This window comes from Rhea americana, unplaced genomic scaffold (assembly GCF_003343005.1).
Source record: "Rhea americana isolate MKP2758 unplaced genomic scaffold, rheAme1 scaffold_312, whole genome shotgun sequence".
NCBI lineage: Eukaryota > Metazoa > Chordata > Aves > Rheiformes > Rheidae > Rhea > Rhea americana.
In genome coordinates, this window is record NW_028186438.1 from 235078 (window position 1) to 257168 (window position 22091).

Below are 22091 nucleotides of genomic sequence, written 5' to 3' on the forward strand. Positions count from 1 at the left end.
AAAAAAAAAAAAAAAAAAAAAAGCCTGAATAATGACAGTTGTCTGGTCCAAGGGGTAGGGGGAGACTAGGATTTTTGTTTGATCATTTTAAAGTATTTTCACTGAAAAAAGTTTAAGTCAGAAAAAATCTGAGAATGTCCAGCAATGAAATCTTGCTCTGCCAGTGCTAAACACAACTCCCAGCTGCAATGTTTTCTGGAGAGCTCGCACTGCCTCAGAGCTGCTGCCAACCCCCCTTATGCATGCCCCACACTGGGACCCCAACAGCTTTGGAAACACCAGCAGCTAGTGCAATGCCCTGAAGCCCTGCGCCATCCMCTGGGGCCTGAGGCCAAGCCACGGAGGGCTGCAGCAAGTAGCGGTGGGAGGGTGCGGGCATGAAAGCCCCTTGCTGCAGGGCACGGGATGCAGGGTGTGAGAGGCCACTGGGAGAGTGGCATCACTGCCTGGCTGACCGAGCTAGGAGGAATTTGCTGGTCGGGATCACTGGCCCCCAGGGTACTGCCAATACGTGCTTCCAAGTGGTACAGCTGGGTGAGGGGGACAGAAAGCTTTGGTRTCAGCTGCGGAGCAGACCTGAACTGACTTTTCCTGGAGAGCTCAGCACTACCAGCTGCTAAAACAGAGATGCTTTTCGAGTTCCTCTCCTGATGTACAGACCTCTGCATGCTCATTTTTCTCCCTTGGCTCAGTAACTCCTTAAATGTGGCCCTGAGTGCATGCAAAACTGTGTTGTTCTGCAGCAAAGACACCAGGAAAGCACCATCCCTTACTATGCAGGGCGCTGCACAGTGTGCGAATGGGAAAGCAAGCAACCAGCAGGTTTTTGCTGGCAGACAGCTTTATATTAAGTCAGTGTTTCCAGTTTTTTGTAATCTCTGCCAGCAGGCCCCAATTCTGTCTTTATTCGGTCTAGCCAAGGCCTACAGCTAGCAACTGGCACAGGAGCTGGCCGAATGATGATCTGTAAGACACCAGCCTCTATCACTTCTTCCAGACAGGGCAGAGCAACTGCTTATCACTATGTGGTAAGTTGTGCTGTAATTTACTGAGCAGGTGGTTGGACTTCTTAACTCTTGCAACATTTTAGTGTTTTACAATAAATTAATTCTTCGAACACTGCAAGTTGTCCAGGTAGGATCCCCAGTGGCATCATAACATTTATTGTTGATTGGAAAATATAACTTCATAAATGTAAAGAACCAGAAGAACTATAGGATGGCAAATGGTTCATCACTGAAACTACAGGAGTGGTGTACACTTGGCCTACATAGCTAAAGCTCTTAGAGAAGACAAGAGTGAGAAACAGCATACTTCTCAAATACCAGATATATAAACGCAGACTGGCTAAACGCAAGGGATGCACAGCAAGAACAAGGATTTAAGCCACCCACATCCTCACTTGCATTTCACTGAGCCATCTACCTCAGGAGGGAGACCTGCTGTCCTCACAGGGACTCTTGTGTGTCTGAAGGGGAGCAAGAYGGCAAAGGAGATGACTGAACGTGTGAGAGAATAAAACCGAAACTGGGATGGCCTGAAATGAGGGAGCTTCATCAGCCAATGCCTGCTTAGCTCCAAGAATCCTGCCCTGTAGGGACACTGCAGGACAGATGAGATATTCAGCTGGATACCATGGATGGCTAAGGGAAGGAAGAAGGATCTAAAATAATGGAGATAATAAACTTCAGAGGAGAAACACTGGAACAAAAGTGGCTCCAATATTTAAAAAGCAAATGGCACTCAGAGTAGGGGAAGCAGCAGCTTCAACATGACTTTTCCTGCAATAAAACCCAAAAAGGGAAAATCAAAAGCAGACCATTGGAAGCAGATGAAGCAAGATGTTTCCTGAGAGAAGCCATGACAAAGGTTTTGGGACTCACAGCCGTGAGGCATGACAGGATTCAGAAAAGACTAAAGAATATATGGATGTGGCTTAAGAAGAAAAAGGATCTCCAGAACACCAGCAGCAAGGGGGAAAGCAGCACAGTTCCCACTTGGGCCCAGGAAAGAGCGAGTCTTTCTGCTCTGGGGTACAGCCCAGCAGACCTGGCAGGCGAGAAGGGGCTAGCAGGGGACAGGAGATGGTCAGCACAGGACTGCCAGCTGCAGCACACTTTGCTTGGTTTTTATGCTGTCAGGAGCTGTGATTCAGGGCTTGGGGGCTCTGTCTTTGTGCAACCAGACTCCTACATGACCTTGTTGGAAAGTGGGGCTCGCTGCTGTTAAAAATACCTTTGGAGCAAGAAAGCACAGAAGCTGTTTGGGGCAAGGCTCGGGGCCAGCAGAACCCAGGGCATTACTCTGCCACTTCTACCTTAGCCCTGCCAGCTCTCCTCACCCCCCAGGAGCGTGGCTGCTGCCACAGGACAGAAATGTCATGTTGCCCCAGCCCATGCAAGGAACATCGAGCACTGGGGCAGGCCAGATGGATTGAGGAGAGAATCAGGGCCGAGAGCCACCAGCAGGCAGACAGGAGCCTGTCCGGAGCGGGCTGAGCTGAGCGCAGCACGGAGGAGAGCGAGGCTGAGCCCTGGGAGGGAGCGCAGGCTGAGCAGTGCCAGCTCCGAGAACAGGAGGCTGCTGTGTGGAGCAGAGCCCCGAGGGACGGCGTTTCCTGTTCAGCTCCAACATCTGGCTCTGGGGGACTCGGCAGATAAATCACAAGCTGACAGGGGCTGGGAGAAATCTGGCCGCTTCCTGTGGGCCTCTTCCCAGCCGCTGGAGTTGCCGAACGCCAGCTGAACTCCCTTYGCTGAACAAAGAGCCCAGGCGCCTGCGCTCTTTTCCCGTTGGTGGAAACGTCCCCACTTGCAGTGCAGATGCCACATGCATGGGGCAAAAAGCAGAGGATGGGACACCTAACTGTCTCTGCTCACAGCAAGTCCAGAGCACTGATCTGACAAAGCGGCACAAGTCCTGCTACACGCTCCCGTCTCTGACAGCACCCAGTACACAAAATCTCTCCGCTTGCACGTCGCAGAAACACATACAGGTTTTGCAGCAGCCAGTCTGAGGTCGGTCCAAGGAGCAGTCGGCCTCAGGGTGCCACACAACATCTCTGCCAAGAACTCAGCTAGGTGATCCGCTGCCAACTTCTGCAGTATCAGCTGAACAGCAGTATCGCCTTCCACGCCTCTGAAATGGCCACATGTGAGTGGCAGGTGATATCARCTCTAAATATACTTCTTCAGTGTCTCTGGGGACATTGATATTTGGTTTCAAGACCGGGACAAAGCACTGAGAAACATGAGAAGGACACGGCAAGTGCTGGCCTGGTTGCACCAAAGTCCTGAGAGCAGCATGGGGGACCCCACTGGGTGAGCAAGTGCTTATGCCTGGAGGGACATTGCATGCACACTGAAGAGAGGCAGGTTTCTYGTACACTTTGATACCAGATCCTGCTGCTGCTGCTATTTACAGTAGGACATTTTGGCAGGGAAGATGARGTTTTGGGATTTCCTGACCTGCTTGGATTTCCTGACCTGCTCGGTTAGTGTTATGGCCAGGAGAGGCTGTTGACCCTGGGCTCCAGTGSTCTCTGAGCAGAGGCCAGCCCATCACTGGGACTAGAAGGGAGGCCCAGGTTGTTGCTTGAGGGCCAACCCTGTGTGGCTTGGATCACTGCCRTGCACAGGTCTTGGCCTGCTTCCCTAGTGCAGGGCAGCACAGCTCCATTTTGCTCYAAGCATGCCTTGAGGGTACAGAAGAACCACTGCTGTTATCACCCCCTTATTTCCCCCGGATCTCCATCTCTGAGGTCCTCAACGGTCCTGTTCCAGAGGGCTGATGTGCACAAAACCCAGTGGATGATCTAAGGATATAGGCCAATTTTTCTGGCAGCCCAGAAATTGAATTTCTCAAAAACTTCCTCCTCCTCAGGCAGGGAGCGTTCTCCCTCAGCAGGGCCACAGCACTGAGACAGAAAAGTCACTGACCAAGACGGGGGGGGGGGGGGTTAGGGGTTAGGTCCTCTTACTTTCTGGTCATTCCCATCTTGCTCATCCCAAGCAAATGACAGCTCATAACAGTCGTTGCTAAACTTGAGGTGTTTGATCTTTGYAGCTTGGAAAAGAGACACTGAGGTGTGGAGCAGGAGCACGTGAGGAGCACAGCACAGATTAGCTTAGCCATCTGCAGGACTACACGCAGCTGAGACCCACACAGGCATCCTAGTGCTAGTACCACTCACATGCCTGACWAGTGAGCCCTGTGAAACCCATGCATACAAGGAGACCCCAAGCTCTTGCCTCAGGCACTGCAGCCACAAGCTGGCAAGAGGCTTTTCTCTGCTGGCAGCTAGGAACAGCTGGAGGTGGGTGCATGGGCAAGCAAGATGTAACTGCACTAAGRTTATCTGATACTAGGCTTTGGAGAGCAAATGTGCTCCTATGGTGATGCTGGTTCCTTCTGGTCTCCCCCTCTATCTCTATCTAGTAGGACAGAGCAGCTGGTCTTGGTCCTACTCTTCATGCATGCACCTTCTTGAACCTGAGAGTCACCACAAACAACKTTTTCTGCAGCAAGTTTTGCTTTCYCTGCTCTGAACTCAGCAAAGCCAGGCTGTGCTGAGTCCAGAGCCACCTCTGGTTATTACAGGTAGAAATTTGTTCATGCTGATCTGAATTACCTGACTAAACAGTTAGAACCCAAAAGTGGGTTTTCGTGCAACAGTTAGCAAGGAGTCAGTTCAAAAGACCCAGGCAAAAACRGATCTGTCCAGTCTTCATTAGCTTGCTGGGTCAACACTACTAGTGGAGAGCTACACTAGCTGCTGGCACAAGTGCAAACGGTACAAACTGGCCAGAGACTTGCTGCAAATCTGAAGGTAGTGCTGAAGTTGTGAAGCAGCTTTCTGTCTACTGCAGCAAGAGAGTAAGCTCTGCTTTTCATGACAGGAAGTGGATTATATGCATTGGAGATAATAAGAGCAATGTCTGGTGAACTGACTAAGAGGTATTCCTAACCTGGTCTTTTTGCTGCCCAGTCAGTCACCTACAGCCACAGGACTAGATTCAGTGGGGCTTAGAAAAAATTCTACTGCTGCTGAGGCAGTTCTTTCACAGGTGCATTTGTGATTGCATATGGTAATTAGCAGAGCAGTCACATTAAATCCCAGGACAGGAAAGCCTGTTTGGCTCAGTGCTAGTGATTGCAAGGTAATGACAGTGCTCTCCAAGCATGTGAGTAGAACAAGGGGCATCCACCTTCCAGACTTCGTTGACTTCAGACAGCACTGATTTCACTCCAGACTCCCCATAGCATCCTGGGCTCCTCCAGTGCTGACCTAGTGCTCACRAGGGGGCCCAGGACAAAGCGTTCTAGAAGCCCTGCAGACCTTCCAGTCCTGTGTTTCCCTCTACTGCCATTTCAGGGTCAAGGACCCACAAAGAACACGAGGACTTTGCCGTGGAGTAACACCTGCTTTGGCTTCCTAATGGCTAATCTTGCACTGGACTTTCAGGTGGAGTCATGCAGTGACACCTTGGTCACCTGATGTCAAAGGGACACAGAAGCTGCTGACACCATCCCAGTATGTCTCCCTTGCCCCGAGGACCCCCAGACACTCTCAGGAGGAAGTGGGTGGATATATCACCCAGTCTGCCTGCTGGAGGGACAAGGAGCTCCCAAAGCTGGCTCTGGTTCTGTGTCTCCGTCCCCGCATTGCTGGGGACAGGGCAATGCCACACAGGGTGGGGGCCAGCCTCCAGCCTGCCTCTTGTGCTGGATAACACAAAGAACACAGGGTGCTGCACAGGCCAAGGCAAACAAAAGCAGCCTGCGACCGAAGCATTGCATTCCAGTGAAACAACAGCCCCCAGCCCCGGCAACACAAAGAGGCTGCAGGGCCGCTGGCCTGGCCCAGCGTGCACATCGCAGCACGCCTCCCCTGCCCTGGGAACCTCGGCCGACTGGCACCCTGACCCCCTGCTCTGCTGGGCCTCCTGCCAAGCACCCATGTTGGACTTGGAGAGCATCTTCACCGTTTCCCCCCCTGCACTGCGCCAGCACGGGCTCCTCAGCCCAGAGGAAGCTGAGGCTTAGCTGTGAGGGGCAGCCTTCCACGGGGCCGGGGCCGGGGCCGGGGCCGGGGCCGCGGGGGCCGTTGTTGCCCGTCTCCCTGTTTACACAGAGCAGCTGGGTGGGAGCCAGCTGCCTTCGGGCTGCTCCAGGAAACGCGTGCACACAGCCCCATTCAGCCCCGGCCGGCGCTACCCCCGGCCAGCCCTGCCACACACAGGGACCCTCTATCCTCTGCAAGCCCTGCCTGGCTGCTTCCATAAACACGGACTCTGTTATCATTGCAGCAGGAATGTTTCTCCAGCCTCGGTGCACTCTGCTCTGGGGCAGAGCTCTGCTGTGTCCTGTTGGAGAAGAAACCATCTCCAGAGAGGCCACCTTTGAAGCAGCTCCTGCCACAGGTTGCTGGAGCTCACGCATGGTTTGCAGAGAGACTGGTGACACCTCCCTGCCTGCCCCAATGGGTCCTCAGGGCTTCTGCACCCTGGACAGAGAGAGCTGGCCACGCGCAGGCCCCTTGCAGTGCACACACTGCTGCTCCATGCCTGGAGACTGCTCACCCAGGAGTGCCAAGCAGCACCACCAGCCCTGTGCTGGGCTGATGTCCTCTGAGATGGGGGGGGCTGCAAGAAGCATTGCACAGGCCAACAAGGGTCATTCTTGCTTTGCCACATCCCCCTGCTTTRAGCACAAGCTACTCTGCAAACAGCTCACACAGAGCCATGAAATTCCAAGCATGTGACAACGGGATTCACAGACAGAAAATGCTGACATCAGGCTGGACCACCAGGTAGTGTTCCATGGCATCCATGCTGGCCCTGTACACACTCTTCCAGGGAAGTGATGGCCGATACACTGCTGGTCTGACATGCCAGCACAGGGTGGGGAACACTGCTTTATAACCTGAGTTTATTGGAAAGAGCCTGCTCAGAGGCAGCAGAAAGCAGATACTGCCAGGCTCTCCYGGGCTAATCCCTACTCCTCACAATGGCCCAACTGGAGAGCAGTGATCTTTGCAGGGCTTCTCTCTCCTCTTCTAAAATTCTTTGGAGAATGCAGGGAGATTTTTGGAGCAAGCAAGAGACTACTTGCATTTCCAGAAGCCAGCAGACTTCCCAGCTGCCTGGATTTGCCCCTGACAGCCCATGTCAGAAGGTCTTTGCTGGGTACTGATGCTAGAGTGCAATGGGACCACTGTGAACCTGGCAGTGTGGGGTTTGTGCTTGGGCAGCGTGGGGAGATAAGATGATGAATTCTCTRCTCTCGGTCTGCTTCTCTGTCCTTGTCCCTGCTGTACCTGGCACTGTGGTGAGCTCCAGCCTTGACCTGGGTGCTGTGTTCAGGGCATGTTATTCTGCACCTGGCTTTGAGTCCAGTGTGCAAATCTGGGGSAGGGCAAGGCCAAGACCAATGCACAAAATGCTGTAACAGGGACCATTCTTTTACGTGGGGAACTGAAATTGAAACAGCATGCACAAAACAGCTCAGCAGAGCTCCAGACACCTGTGCAAACCACTGCAGCACTTGCAAAGCAAAATTATGCCCATCAAGATTCAGATACCACAGGCAGCGGGAGGAAAGGCTCAAACGTCAGCAGGTACCACCGGCTGGCAGAGCACAGCAAGGCTCCTGCAAGCAGGAGTCTGCAAGGGAAACAGTCACACTGTGGAAACACCACTCTGTAATGCTGTTGAGGACCTGCATCCCCACTGTCAAGAGCAGTGAGGTGCTGCCAGCAACCTGCACTTCCACCCCAAGCACTGCCACACTGCTGGGGTCCTACACCTCCACCCACAAGGCTACAATATCATTTGGGACCCAGACATCCATCCTATCACYGCAATGCTCCTGGGAACCTACACCTCCCCAAGCACCTGATCGCCCCCTTCCCCCCCAAAAGCTACAACAGTGCCAGGGAGGTGATCCTCTGCCCYAAGCACTGCAGTACTGCTGGGGCCCTGCCATGCACTACACAGGAGTGGAATAGCCTACAACACACTAAACACAGCCCTACTACAGTGCACATTGCCTGCTCATCAGCAACACAGCAGGTTCGTGCCATGGCCACACGCACAGACTGTGCTCACAGCACTGTGCGCAACTTGCTGTCACATTAAGAGGATTCCTACAGTGGGCTTGGGACTGGAATGAACATTGCAAGTTGCATAATCTGTCCTGCCTGGGTTAGACCTTCTGCCTTTCTCCGCATCATATATGGGTTTGGCTTTCTCCCTCAGCCTAGATTCCTCCCCAAACATCAGCACCTTACCTACAACCTTGGGCAACTTCTGGCGGCGCAGGGGGATTCGCGGGAGCTTCATGCTGATGCGACTGAAACGCCCACAGAAGCGTCTTGGTGTTTTCTTGGCTGCTGCTGGGTCCTGGTTTGCACTGCAAGACAAGGCCATCAGAAAAGTGGTCAGGAAGGTCAGGTCAGGTCTTTCTCCATCAGAAAGATGGCAGGACATAAGCCAGAGCAACTCTACCTGCTCTGCTGGGGTGGCAAGGCCATAACATTGTTYATGGAATAATATACCAAGCCCTGGTGCCAGAGGTTTGGGGCTGTTGCAAATTCAGAGGTTGCMGAGAAGAGCCAGCACAGGGATGGAGAGATCAGAGAACAGAAATTGCAGCAAGGGGCCCCAGGARCATGGTCCACATTGCTTTTCCCCAGGGGAGCTGAGCATAGTGGTGGCTYGAGGCAGGAATGCACCCAGGATACACACGGTCATTGCTTCCAGCTTGAAGTATCAGCAGGCATGTGCCAGGCATGTCCTGCTGGGACCAGAAGCAGCCCAAGAGCCAAGTGCCTCATGGGGGAGCAGTTCTGCCCCAAAACATCCACAGGGCCCAGCCAAGACCCTGAATCATATGATTAAGAAAAAAACAAACACATACGTGGCTTCTCTTTATTTGCTCTCTGGTTTGGAAGGCTCTTGAGGTCGAGCTTTCAAGCAATTATCTGCAGCCACAAGAGCTACAGGCTTAATGTGTTTATTAAATTCAACCTGAAATGCTCTCATCTGCACCACGCCGTGTGGGTTGGGGCCAGGCGTCTTCCCCCTCTGTTCACAGGCGGCACAGCTACTCATGTGGGCCAGCCGGCTAGCCCGGCTCACTGCTGGCCCGTGCAGGTTGCCAAGTGGCCACTTGCTYGAGAGCCGGGGAGGCCATAGCCCTGTAGGCGCTTGGGCAGCCTGGCCGGCAGCGCAGGAGCCATCGCATGCCTTCCTGCTGCACAAGCAGCACCGGTGGCTGTGGAGATATTTTGGGATGGGGAGGAGCAGGAGGAGAAGGCAATCTCTCCCTGATACGTCCTTGCCCTACAACGCTGCAGGGCTTAGCATTAACCTCTGGTGTAAGGCAAGATGCTGGCTGCAACCTCCAGCTCTTTGGCTGCAGCTTCTCGTGCAGCAGGACACACGGGAAGCCGCAGGCAGAAGATGGGGAGAGGTGTGAGGTGATGCAAAAGGGAAGGCGTTCAGCCTCAGAGAGCAGAGCTGAGGCTGCCCAGCACAGATCTCCTCTGAGCTCCCAGAAGCACAACAGCCTTGGACGAGGCTGCCCTACCATATCCGTACGTGGCCAGACTGGGAGCACGATGCTCCGCTCCGATGGATGCGATTAGATGAGGAGGGTCACGGCCGTTGTTCTGGGGTGGGGGGGACAGCGGTGGCTTTGCAGTGCTGCCCCGGCGTCTCGCCCCATGCGTGGTGCTCTGCCAGYGGCTCTGTTTTTCTGCTCTGGGGCTTTGGCAGCAGGAGGGCGTTCGCCACCGAAGCCCCGCGCCGGGGCGGGAGCGCCGGGCACGGGGGCCCCGCGCAGAGCCGGGGAGCCCAGCACTCCACGGACAAAGGAAACTATTTTGAGCGATTTCCCACGAAATACTTCTTAAAGCGCGCCTGTGTTTGTGAAGTGGCTTCTTTTATCTGCAGGATAATTACATGCAGACCACAGGCTCTCCAAACCAGATGTACCGGATTGGAATTTAATTGGCACAGCTGCCAAATGGAGGCTTCCGGAAAATTCCCGTGCAGCGGCCGACGGCATGAGGCGCAGCCGCAGTGCGGGAAGCGTTTTTTTTCCTGCCGCTGTTTGAGCCGCAGGAGCGCTCCCTGCCCCCTCCTGCCTTGCGGGACAGCACCGAGCTTCCCCCAGCAGCACGGCCGCCCTCTGCCTCTGGCGAGCCCCTGGTCTGCCGCCGTCAGAGCTGCATCACGAGAGCCTTCGAGGGCCACCGGGCCCCATCCCCATCCTCGGCTCAGATGCCGGAGGTGCCCTGTGGCGTTGCCCGTCGGAGGAGGCTTAATTCACCTGAGCAGGTTGCTCGGTGTTCGCAACTCCTCGGTGTCTAACGGGCTGCCTCCGGTGACAGCAATTTCTGTTGAGCATCCTACTGCCAAAGCATCCTCGGGCTAGCAGCATTTTAGAGAAGCAGGGGACAGGGGGGCTCATTTTATCCCACCGACTGAACAACTCGTGTCCGACCGCCCTGCAAAAGAGCACTCTGCAGTGCTGCCAAAAGCACAGACATCCTGACTTTGCTGCAGGCACCAATTAGAAAACTTCTGCCTTGAAGGACTGCTTGAACAACCTCTGTGCCAGCAGCACCTCTGGATTGCCTCACTTTGACCGATTTCTGTGTTTTTTGGCCAATTTRCTTTCTGATTAAATCTGTACAATTGGAAATGCTCTGTGCTCCTGGGTGAGTTTGGGAGAGAGCATTCAACTGAATTTCCCTGAGCTTAGCAAATATTTCTTTTCTGTGGGTTTAGCAGGAGCCATGTGGCTGCATGGCAGGATACAGGCATTGGCTCTCCACAGCATGCAGTAAAACTGCCCCTTTTTTTCCTAAGTTACACTCACTTGACCGTATTTGCTGGTCCAGGTTCGTTGTTCCCCTGCTCCGAATGTCTCCATGCCATGGGGAAAAGAAACTGCTCCAAAGAGCTTGAGCAAGCAGTCCTTGGGGTACAACAGGCTGTGTGCCTTCCCCAAAGCCACCCTCGGAGAGCCTCTTGCYGCTCACGCCTCGGGGTCCCACTGCCCACATGGTCCCAGCGGGTGCGAGCTGCCGCGGCACTCCTGGTCCCAAGTGCCAGTGCACCGTGCTGTGGTCCTCCCATCCCGTCCCCCCCGCCCCCAACCACAGGCCGGCTTTGCTCACCGGCTGCAACACCTCCTGTCCTCGCTGCAACACATCGCGGCTGCCCGCCTTGGTCCCCACAGTGCCATCAAGCCCCCAACGGCCTGGCYGGACTGCATCTCCCAGCCTTGTAGACTCTGTTGCAGTCCAGCAATGTCCCCTGTTCCCCCCTCATCTGCAGGACCTAGCTGCTCCCCGTTGCCTTGGGGGCCACAGCAGAAACTGGCTGGACTGTGTGGCTGGATCCCGGCACTCACCCGTGGGCTTCATCCTTCTTGCGACAGACGCAGCAGCAGCAGAGCAATGAGAGCAGCAGGATGAGCAGCAATGCCAGGAGGGCTCCTGCCCCGATCACCCCCATCCGCTGGTTGGCCTCTGCACGACAGATCAGGTGCTGTTAGCCTCCGCGCCGGGACCCCGGGGCTGGCGAAGGAGGGAGGAAAAGGCAAGGAATGCATGCAAATGGCAGCTGCAAACGCAACCGTGTGGAGAACCCTGCTTTAACGTGGGGACGACTCGCAAGCCTGCTGCGAGCCTTGCGTTCCTGTTGGCACCGGGAGGCTGGGCAGGCCTCGATCTGCGCCCGGCGGCACTCACCCATGTGGCAGGCGCCCGTCAGCGGGTCGCAGGTGTCGTCGTGGCAGCTGCAGGCCTCAGCGCAGTTGGCTCCATAGTGGCCCGGTGGGCAAGTCAGGTTACAGCTGGGGAGGGAAGGYGCCACGTCGGAGAGGTCCGGTTGGAGCTCTCGCCAAACCCACGCTGCCCAYTTGGCGGTGGCATCGCTGGGAAGCTGCTCTGCCCTCACCGCTCTGGCTGGCTGCTTCTCTCTCCTAAAACCTCTGTGCTCTTGGAAAGAGTGGGATCGCCTCGCTGCCCACCTGTTTTGCCCCCCCAGGTTCCCTAGCAGCACGGGCTGGGGTCGTGCTTCTCCGTGTTGCCCTCCGACATGGGTTTCCTCCTTTGGGATCCTGCTCATTGTGATCCTGCACGACTCGGCTGCCTGCCGAGAGGCTTTTCCAGACCTCTGCCTGCTCGGGGCATTTGGGCCAGGTCTGGCTCMTACATACATGTCATCTGTTCTCCACATGGCTAGAGATTCCTTTTCCACTCCTGCTTTTTTTGCAAGACTGCACAATTAGGTTCATGGCACAGTAGTTAGGAAAGGTCATTAGCCCATCAGTCACATCTAAAGATACCCCAGAGAGCAGCAACTTTTAGTCTCAAGAGTCACATGCATGGTTTCTGTCTCAGCTATTTCATGGGTGACGTGGTCTCAGTACCCTGCTGGGCTGGCTCTACGCTCTTCCCAAAGCACGTGCTGAGCAGAGCCCTTCTCCTGCAGCCCAGGATCTTGGAAGACTCCCAGATTTTTCTTCCAGAGGGGAAACCTGCAGCACCTGCCTCCATCACACAGTTTTGGTGGACAGGGGACAGCTCTGGAGGACAATGACAGCTYTGAGAGACACAAAACACCTTTCTTTTCTAACATGTTTTATTCAAGAGTGGTTGGGTTGATATTCCGAAGCACAACTGAGCTGGGATGCCTTCTCATGAGCAAACCTGTCACCTCATGGTGAAGACACTCTTGGAAACAAACAGTAACGTGCAGGTTGCTRCCCATGCAGAGCAGAGACTGCACACACAACCACACATCCATAGCCTCCAGGATTTGTAAAGGAAATGTTTTCATTTTTTTGCTTCTTTGAAACTAAGTGTCTACAACAGGAGGCGTAGACAAGGGCTTTAATTATAGGAATTCAGACATAATTTGAAAGAAGCAAATCAAACACTAAGCAAAACAAAAACAGCCTGTGTCACGATCCAAGGGCTGCAGAATCAGAGTTGAGTCACAGCCAAAGCCAGTGCTGCCAGAAACGGGGAGCACAGTGGCCTGGAGCTCAGCTCAGCTCCTCCAGCCGGCCTCTGGCAGATCATGCTGAACACTGCCCTAGGAGCTCTCCTGTGCACAGAAATCACTGTCAAYGGCTCAAATTGCAGGAAGAGGTGAGCACAGAATGAGGTGTGTGAGACTACAACGGATGAAGCTCACCTCACTAGCAGGGGGACAGGTACCGCAACAGAGCACTTGGATGGCTTTAAGGGGTGCTGCTCCAAAGCTCTGCAGCAGCCCAGAGACAGCAGCAGCAAGCTCCACCTGCAAGGGGACAGGCAGCACTGCTGGATGCTGAACCCGTTACCAGCTGCTCCTGGGTGGCATTGGCCCAAGAGAGACTCTGCATGCCACAGGAGCCAGTCAGGCCCCAGCCCAAACGCTGCTCCCCTGGGAGCACCGGCAGACACATCTGCTTCATCCGACACGGTCCAGCCACCTCCAGATGCCCTCAGGCACTGCGGGATGGACAGCTGGGCTGGCCCCAACTGAAGACATTTCATGCTGCTTCAGCTTTCAAAGTTTCACCCTTGCACAGCCCCGTGCCCACGCGCCGCCACGTGCCAGTTGTGGACGGGAGATCAGTGCAGAGCCCATGCTGATGCCCCAGCTGCTCAAAGCAGCTGTGCTGGAATAGCAAACACGTGGCAGGCCAGACAGATAGAAGCAGTGATATTTTCTAGGCAGCTCAAAACACCAGTTGTTACTGCTGTTACAGAACTTGTCCTTGCAGCTCACATCAGTTTAATCCAAATGTCTGCCCTAGACTAACAAATTTTGGGGCAGAAAGGAGGGGACATTTTTTTTCCAAGCAGGTCTAGACATCTCTGGGAATGATGCTGAGGAAATAAATTGCTTTGCACACGTTACCAGCCTTCCCTTTAGCATCCTTGTGACAGACAACYGAGAGGACACCCCTACATGGTGAAGACAACCCTTTGCCATCCTTTCAAAAGCCTTTCTATATTTGGCCAAATTACAAGCTTCTGAAAAAAACAAACAAATAAAAAAAAAAGAAATCCAAAACAGTAGTTTGCACATGGTCACAGAGATTTGCCTGACCACCAAGAAAATCCCCGAGTGCCCATGCCCAGTAGGCATGTCCTGTTTTAGCACAACTTTCTCTGTGATTACAGCACTGGGATACTTCCAGGGCAGGGCTCTGGCCACCTCTCTCTCCTTGCCTGCTTTCTGCCCCTTCTCTCCCCACCTGCACCCTGAGGTCAGTTCCAGCAAGGATGAGAACAGCACAAGGACATCGGCGCTGCGAGCACCCCCATGCCCTACATCACATGGTGCTGTGGAGGGGCCTTTAGCTCCCATGCGCCAGGGATGGTTTTAGGAATATACTTGAGTTCTGCCCTCTATCACTGCATCAAAAGCGGTGCCATGCAACATCCCCCCCTACCCCCCCGAAAAAAGTTCCCACTGTGCTGGGAATCTCTGACTTTCAAATTTTCTGCCAAAGCACCAGAAAAAACCACAGCTGCTAAGCATGAGCTTTCTAGGTTCGTTTTGTTTCTGTAATGTTATTTTCCAGGCAGGTAGCTTCCACTATTGTCTGGGCAGATCTTTCACCATGTGCAGAAGAGCACAAATATCGCACAAATTCAAAAAAAAAAAAATCAATAGAAAGCTAAGGCAGGGGCTTAGCAATCCCCTTCCACGGGCTGCTGGCTTCCTGCCAGCATAGAAAGGTCTCAGAGCTCATGATAGGCCTCTGCAAAACATGGGCTTTTCTTTGCATTTGGAGGTTAAGTGGCACTCTCACCTAACACCAAGCCACCATTTGCCTGGCTGAGCGTAGCTGCCTGTACAGCAGGATGCTATTTTGGAGGCTGGAGCTCCTTGCTTCATCACGGCTCTCAATAGTGAGTCCCAAGAAAAAAGGTAAGAAAAACTCTCAAATATAAACGCTCCCTATTTCTCCGCCCTGAGAGAACTGCTGGCATGGGCTGGAAGTCAGCCAGGCAGGCCCCCAAAATGCTTCTTCAACCACCATCAGCCTTGCAGTTAATTGCCGGGAAAAGCAGAATGACACACGGTGGGACCCTGGGGAAGCTCATTTCCATGCCTGAGCTGGATGGGAAACAGTTTCCTCACGTTTTCAAAGGACATTTCTGTTCCACATCGGAAAAAAAAAGAGAGAAGGAATGAGACCGCATTTGGCCACCCCTTCCCCAGCTCGGAGGTAGTGGGAGGAATGGACCCGCAGCAAGGAAGAGAGCATGTGAGTAAAGGGGAATCTTCTCCTTTCTTTGGGGAGGGGGAAAAGGAAAGGGGCCAGGGTTAGGGCTCATCCCTGCGATGTGGAATGTCCAGGTTTGAGCTGTAGTTCAGAGTAGGAACAAAACGCGAATGCCATAACTGTGAGGCTATTTGCTATTCTGGGATGTGGTTTTCTCTCGCCTTCCCTCACTCTCTTTTTGACTAGAAATTCCATCTTGAACTTGAAAACACTTTTTGATGGAGGCATTTGTTTTTGCCAAACTGACGTTTCCTAAATAAAATCCTTTTGTCAAGAATTCCTCACCGACTCCTGCCCATCCAGCTATTACTTGGAGACCAAGATTTATACCACAGCTCAGTGGTATTTCACAAAAAGCCCTGAGGGCATTGCCTTCCCAGTCGGAGTCTATGCTGCATGGCACCTGCTCTCCAAAGAACTCAAAGGTCCTTTGAATGCCATAAGACACCACCAATCTCACCACTGTAAGCATGTTTCCATCTGCCACAATCAGGGGATAGGACCAGATTCCCAGCCCATCCCCCGTTTTACATCCTGAATTGCAGATTTATCATGTTTGAGGATAAAGATACCACAAATTGGGGAGTAAACACTTTGCATTGTGCTCCACAAACTTCTCAAGAATAGTCATACAAGAACTTTTAATAAAAGCAGCCTGTTTTCTACGAACTTCACAGGATCCAAGCCAGCAGTGTGCCAGACTCCCTCTCCACAAGCCCTGATGTAGGTACTGGAAGTGACACCGAGTGCTGCAGCCCCATTGCTTTAATACATACCCTCTGCTAGGAAGTATTGCCCTAGAAAAACAGATCTGCTCAATGGATCTGAGCTCTGAAACCTGCCCAAATAGGCCYCAAAAGCTTCTTCTCCTGATATACCAGAAGTAAACGTGAACTCTGTGTGGATACACGGTGGGCTCTATCCAGTGCAGACACACAGTGCATCCCCCAGCTCTGCACTCAACCTGGGAACTCAGTGGGGCCCYCAGCATGGAAGCAACCCTCTGCTCCTCCCAGCCTGGCTGGCACCTGGCAGATTGCTCTGAACTCATTGGCGTGACACATGTGCCCAGGGTCTGTCCCGAAGCATGCTGGGGTGCTGGTCACTTACTAGGTGCCATGGGAGCCTGCCCGGCAGAGGCATCTGCCCGTCTCGAAGTGGCACTCGCCATTGACGCAGTCGCTGCACACGAAGGCGCAGTTCTCGCCGTAYGTCCCATTTCGACACTTGGTTTCACACCTAGGGAGCATGCAAAAAGAGGCAGCTGTAGCATCCTGGGAGCCCATGGGGACCGGGCTTTCCTTGGCAAACAAGATCATAGAATCATAGAATCAGTAAGGTTGGAAGGGACCTCTGGAGATCATCTAGTCCAACCACCCTGCTCAAGCAGGCTCACCTAGGGCATGTTAGACAGGGTTGCATTCAGGCGGGCTTTGAATATCTCCAGAGAGGATATATACCATTATTTCTCAAGCCCTCCTTCTCTCCAGGGAAGGGGATGAAAGGGCCTCAGGGCAGCTGTGGGGAGTGGATAACGCCAGCTCCCCAGCAGCTTCCCTACCAGCCGTGCTACCCCGTGCTGCGGGCTGCCACTCTCCAAGAGCTGCAGGTTGGCACCTGGCCCTCCCGCCTGCTCAGCAGAGCTCCCAGGGAGGGCAATGGGGCTATGTGGCACCAGCACTGCTCCTGTTGTGAGCTCCTAAGGTTACCCTGGGATCTACAAACAAGCATCCCAGGTCATGGGGGAGAGGTCTAGCAGGCTTCCTATGGTCGCATAGCCATACCAACAGGCTCAACCCGCCTCTGCCCTCCCCTTCTGGCTGCCGTGACACAGGCCACAACTGAAAGTCTGCCTCTGGGCTCTGGTCRTGGATTAGCAGAGAAGCTGTGACACCACTCTGCCAAGATGCCAGAGTCTGATGGTGACCAGCTATGCTGCCTCATGATGGGCCCAACAGTGTTAAGGGGCCTGGGCCCAGATGGTAGCCTCTGGTCCCAGATGTGGCCTCAGCCCTTGGCCGGACTCACCGGTCTCCAATCCAGCCAGGGTTGCAGTGTGAGCACTTGCCATTGATGTGGTTGCAGGTGTGACCGTCCTTGCATGGGGGACAGATTTTCTCGCAGCCCTCTCCGTAGAAGCCAGGTGAACAGGGTTGGTCACACTTGGTGCCGTTCCAGCCAGCCTCGCATGTCAGGCAGCGCCCATCAGCGACAGTGCAAGGCTGCAGACTCTTGCACTGTCCACAGCTAGGATGGACAAGGGAGGGAATATCACATGTTGCAGCACCCTCATGGTGGCTCTGCATTTCCAGCCACATGGAGCATGAGTACAGGCCCTAAGTTACCTTCCACCTTTCCCCTGACCAGCCCTATCTCCTGTGCTTAGTGCTCCATCATTCACATCTACCAAATCAGACGCCACCCTGTACACTCTGGCATGGGGTACCCCACGTCCCCTCCCAGAGATGTGGTAGGTGGGACGCCCATGCTGGCCCTTTTCCTCCTATCTGTCCTCCCTAGTACAYGAGACAAGTGCAGACTATCAGAGAATGCGTCAGGCAATGCCAAAGGCTGGAGCAGGGTCCAGTCTGCCACAGCGAGGTCTGAACACTTACCGCCTCCTGCAACCCTGGCCATAGAAGCCAGCTGGGCAGGGCTCGCGGCAGTATTTGCCCCGGTATCCTGGCTCACAAGTGCAGGTCCCATCCACTTGGTTGCACTTGCCCTTGTAGCACTGGCAGTAGCGGTCACAGCGCGGCCCGAACATCCGCTCACGGCACTGGCAGCGCCCCGTGAACTGCTCACAGGGCGAGTTGTTGCAGGAGCACTGGTTGTTGCAGCCGCGGCCCCACCAGCCCAGTTGGCACAGGCAGTTGCCTGTCTGCTGGTCGCACTGTGAGTTGTGGCTGCAGTAGCAGGAGCTGGAGCACTGGGGACCCCACCAATTGGGCTCGCAGGTGCACTTGCCCGTCTTCTGGTCACACTTGCCATGCTTGCAAAGGCAGCCATTCTCACACTTGGGCCCCCAGCGGTTGGGGTTGCAGGTGCACTGGCCTGTCACATCCTCGCACTGTCCATTTGGGTGGCAGCTGCACATCTCCTTGCAGTCGGGACCCCAGAACTGTCGGGGACACTCTGTGGAACAATTGACATACCAGTGGGTAGTGGTGGGCAACCCTGGCCATGGCACGCGGTGCCTCTCCGCGACCGTCCACAGCCTGGCCACTAACCAACCCCTGCGCCATGGAGACCCTCGTCCTAAACTGGATCTCTTGGCCTACCAGCCAGTGTACTCTCCTCTCTTCTCTCAGCCCACACTCAGAGGACCAGATCAGAAAGCAGACCCCTCCTAAGAGATGAGGCCCTGGGCATAAACCCAGGGGCTGGCAAGGTGGGCAGGGCAGAGCAGGAGCACTGCAGTGTTTGCAGGCACCTTTCTCTGTAATGTCATCTCCTGATGATCCAGAGCGTTGGCCCTGGAGCCACCCCAGGTAATTGTGCTGAGGACATGCAGCGTCCTGGGAGCTGCATGCCCTGAGTAGGCACTGGTGTTTCTGAGCTGGGACAAGGACAGTCTATATGGCGAAAATAACAGGGCCTGGGGCAAAACRTGTCGCGCTGGAGCTGGACTGGTGCTTCTGTGGGGACATGTCAGCCCAGGGTGCCCCTGGAGAGCAGCTCGCATTTGCACAAACTGTACGGGCGCTGTACCTGCTCGCAGGCGGCACGGGAGAGGGRCCACACCATGCCACACGGGGCCCACTGGTACTCACTGGTGTCGCAGTTGGCGCCAAAGTACCCATGGCGGCAGCGGCACTCGCCAGGTCTCACGCACACCTCGTTCTCCTTGCAGGTGAAGTTCCCCTCGCACACAGCTGGACAGATGGACAGACGACACTYGTGACTGTGCAGCATGGGCAGGGCAAGGCCAGCTTGTGCGGCCTGTTTCCTGCCAGCCTCGTAGCACCAGATACCACTGGGCACATCTCCCAGTGCCCAAGGAGATGAGCCCCACACTGGCCTTGCCCTCCAAGCCCACCCCGCTTGTAGAGCACTGACAGCAGCTCTGCTGGTCTCCGAGTGCCTGAGGTGGCYGCAGCTGGCCCTGGACATAGAAAGGGGTGTGTGGGCATGCTCTGGGTGCTGCTGAGCCCTGGCACAGTGGTTGTCCCCTGCAAACAGAGAGGTGCTCACCCAGCCCAGCCTAGCAGACTAAACCGAGGCCTCACCAGAAAGCTGCCACCAGCTGCCCCRCTCAGCTCTCTCCCTGCCACCAGCCTCCTGCCACCTTGCTSAGCCTCACCCTTTGCATCAGCCTCCTGCCACCTTGCTCAGCTCCATCCCCATCACCAGCGTGCAGCCCAGGACAGCAGCTCTTGCTCCAGGAAGGAGACAGCTTCTCCTTGGTTCCCCAGGCACCTCCTCATCCCCAGCACAGGCAGCTGTGGGCAGTGGCTGTCTCCAGCCACAGGGCAGGACGAAGGCACTGGGAGGGACCTTGCAGCCAGCCACAAGCCCTGTCCCCCTCCCCACGCTCACTGCAGCCCGTAGCAGCCTCACGGCCCCCCCAGACATCATGTCTCCCGCTGCACCTCGGGCCCCGGGCTGGCATGGGCCAGCAGCCCGCCCACCTCCTGTGGAGGGGAGCCTGCGGCAGGGCGAGCTCCAGGGGCGGTGGGAGCCACACTGAGCGGCCTCCTTGTGCAGCCCCCTGTGCTGGAGTCACCGCCCCCCCGGAAACCACCACGGCAAGGCCACGCCGTCCCCATGGCTCCCCCGGCAGAGCTGCAGCAAGAGGAAGGGCAGCTGACTTGTACAATCCACCTTACCTGCGAGTTCTTAGACCTACGGTGATGGATACTATAGAAAACCCTAAAATAGACAGATTAAACAGGTTAGGAGCAGTGAGTCTAATGGTTAGAGCAGGGTTGCAGGGCAAGGGGAGAGTGGAGACAGCTTGCAATTTCTTCCTGATAGGACTGTTCCCCCACCCCCCCGWCTCCTGGGAGACCAGTCCTCCCTGTTTCCTGATGGAGAGATGAAGGGGCCACCTCCTATTTTCAGGGTACAAACGCATGCAAAGAGCAGTTACGGGGGCTCATGCGCAGTGAGTTAGTTTGTTAAGCAGGCTCTCGCCTCCGGCTGCAAGGTACCGGAGCTGCCGTGGTGTTCCTCCGGCTCTAGTGGGGCAACTGCAGCGAGGCTCCGTGCCGGCACCAAGGCAGCGAGCCTCTTCTCCTGCCCCGTGCACCCTGAGACCGTGGCTGCCCCGCACTGCAACAGCAAGTCCCGGCGCTCGCCGTGCCGAGCGGCAGCCCTCTGTGGGCCCCAGCCTGCCACACTGGCTGGAACACCGCGATGGCCAGCACGGGCTCCCTGGCCTGCTGCTGCTTCTTGCACTGGCCTGCTTGGTAGTCCTCGGCTTACAGCCAGGCTCCCTGCAGGCTGGTCCGTGATGGGCCACMGCCCACAGACACCTGCTCCTGGTGCTCTTGACCTCCGCTCACTGCTGGCAGGCTCGGGCTCAACTCCAAGTGGTGGAGCAACATCTGCAGGAGCCCTCTGGGTCCCRTCTCTGCAGCTGCCCACTCCCTCGYCTTTACACCCCCATCCATGCCCCTGGCTTTGCCTGGCTCCAGAGGACGCCTCGCCATGCCCCRGGTCCAAGAGCAAGGTCCTCAAGACCTCAACAGCCCACCTTGCTCTTTAAACCTGGAGAAGTTGGCGGGGATGCCCTGGCATGGAGGAAAACTACCCAGCTTGTCAGCAGGGCTCTGACCCCTGCAGACCCCAAAGAGCAGGGAGCAGGGGGCCGTCGGGGCAGCCAGCATTGCCGAGGGAGGCAGGGCAGGGGCCTGGCTCTGCGACGGGGGCCCCAGGACTTGTGAGACCCCAGCATTTGCTGCCGTAGCAGCCGTGGGAACCACCCTCTCCATCTGCTGTCCATGTGCCAAGCTTGCTCTGAGCACTGGAAGAAAGGCAGGAAAGTCTCTAGACTCTCAGGGGAGCGTCTGAGCCCGGCTGTGCACAGAGATCCCTCGGTAAAGGCTTTTCACCACTGAGCAAGMCAGGGAGGCCTCTGACAGCGGGAAGAGCAGCCTTTGGTAAGGTGAAGAGGGCTCAGTAAAGAGAGGACAGAAGAATGACATCTGAAAAAGGAAAATGCCAATGCTTACCTATTAAACACTCATTTCCTTGTTGCCTCCATCCTGGGCAGCACACAAGTACTGAAAAGCTGCACAAAGAAAACGCAAATGGTGACAATCCTCAGAAACCCTTGGTCCCTCCTGAAAACCTGCCAAGAGCCCTTGTGTGGCACCACGATGGTGAGGCACAAATCTCCCAGCTCATCAAGCCCGGCATGAGGGGCTGCCAACTCTTCCTCCACATCAGACTCTTCCTCCTCTTTGCATGGGGCACCTAAGCCAGAGGTCAGCTGCTGGTGGGCCCACACGAGTGCACCCATGTAGGCACCGGCTTGAGAGGTCACACCAGTAAGCTGAGGTGGCACTGGGAGCACCGGGAAGGAGGTAGGAAGTGAGAATCGGAGTTCCTCCCAAAATCACTAATTAGCACCAATCTGCCATGTGAAAACACATACAATTTCCTCACAACTGTCTACATATTTCTTCTGAAAAATTCAGGGGTAGTGTGATGAGAAATACCCTCCTGGATTGTCAGTTTTCCTATGTTATTAATTCTTCCTGGACAGTTCAATATTTGTATCTTTTCCTAAACAAAGTAGGAGCAACAAAACAAATGAAAATTTCATTTTTAAATGTTAT

At 55.0% G+C, this 22091-nt stretch overlaps 1 protein-coding gene across 2 annotated transcripts in view; it reads right to left on the reverse strand.

Annotated features, from left to right (window-relative positions):
- SCARF2 (scavenger receptor class F member 2) overlaps positions 1-22091 on the reverse strand; it is a 38077-nt gene that overhangs the window by 4205 nt on the left and 11781 nt on the right. Inside the window, exons 1-9 of one of the 2 annotated variants that reach the window (XM_085310167.1) lie at positions 21483-21542; positions 20136-20178; positions 19080-19181; positions 17922-18441; positions 17335-17553; positions 16417-16545; positions 11765-11868; positions 11425-11542; positions 8291-8412 (exon numbers count right to left, since the gene is read on the reverse strand). In XM_085310167.1, coding sequence (XP_085166293.1) covers positions 8291-8412; positions 11425-11542; positions 11765-11868; positions 16417-16545; positions 17335-17553; positions 17922-18403 — 1174 coding nt within the window. In that variant the 5' untranslated portion in view covers positions 18404-18441; positions 19080-19181; positions 20136-20178; positions 21483-21542. Of the gene's footprint in view, positions 1-8290; positions 8413-11424; positions 11543-11764; positions 11869-16416; positions 16546-17334; positions 17554-17921; positions 18442-19079; positions 19182-20135; positions 20179-21482; positions 21543-22091 lie in introns of those variants that run through there. The other variant, XM_085310168.1, reaches the window with a different exon arrangement.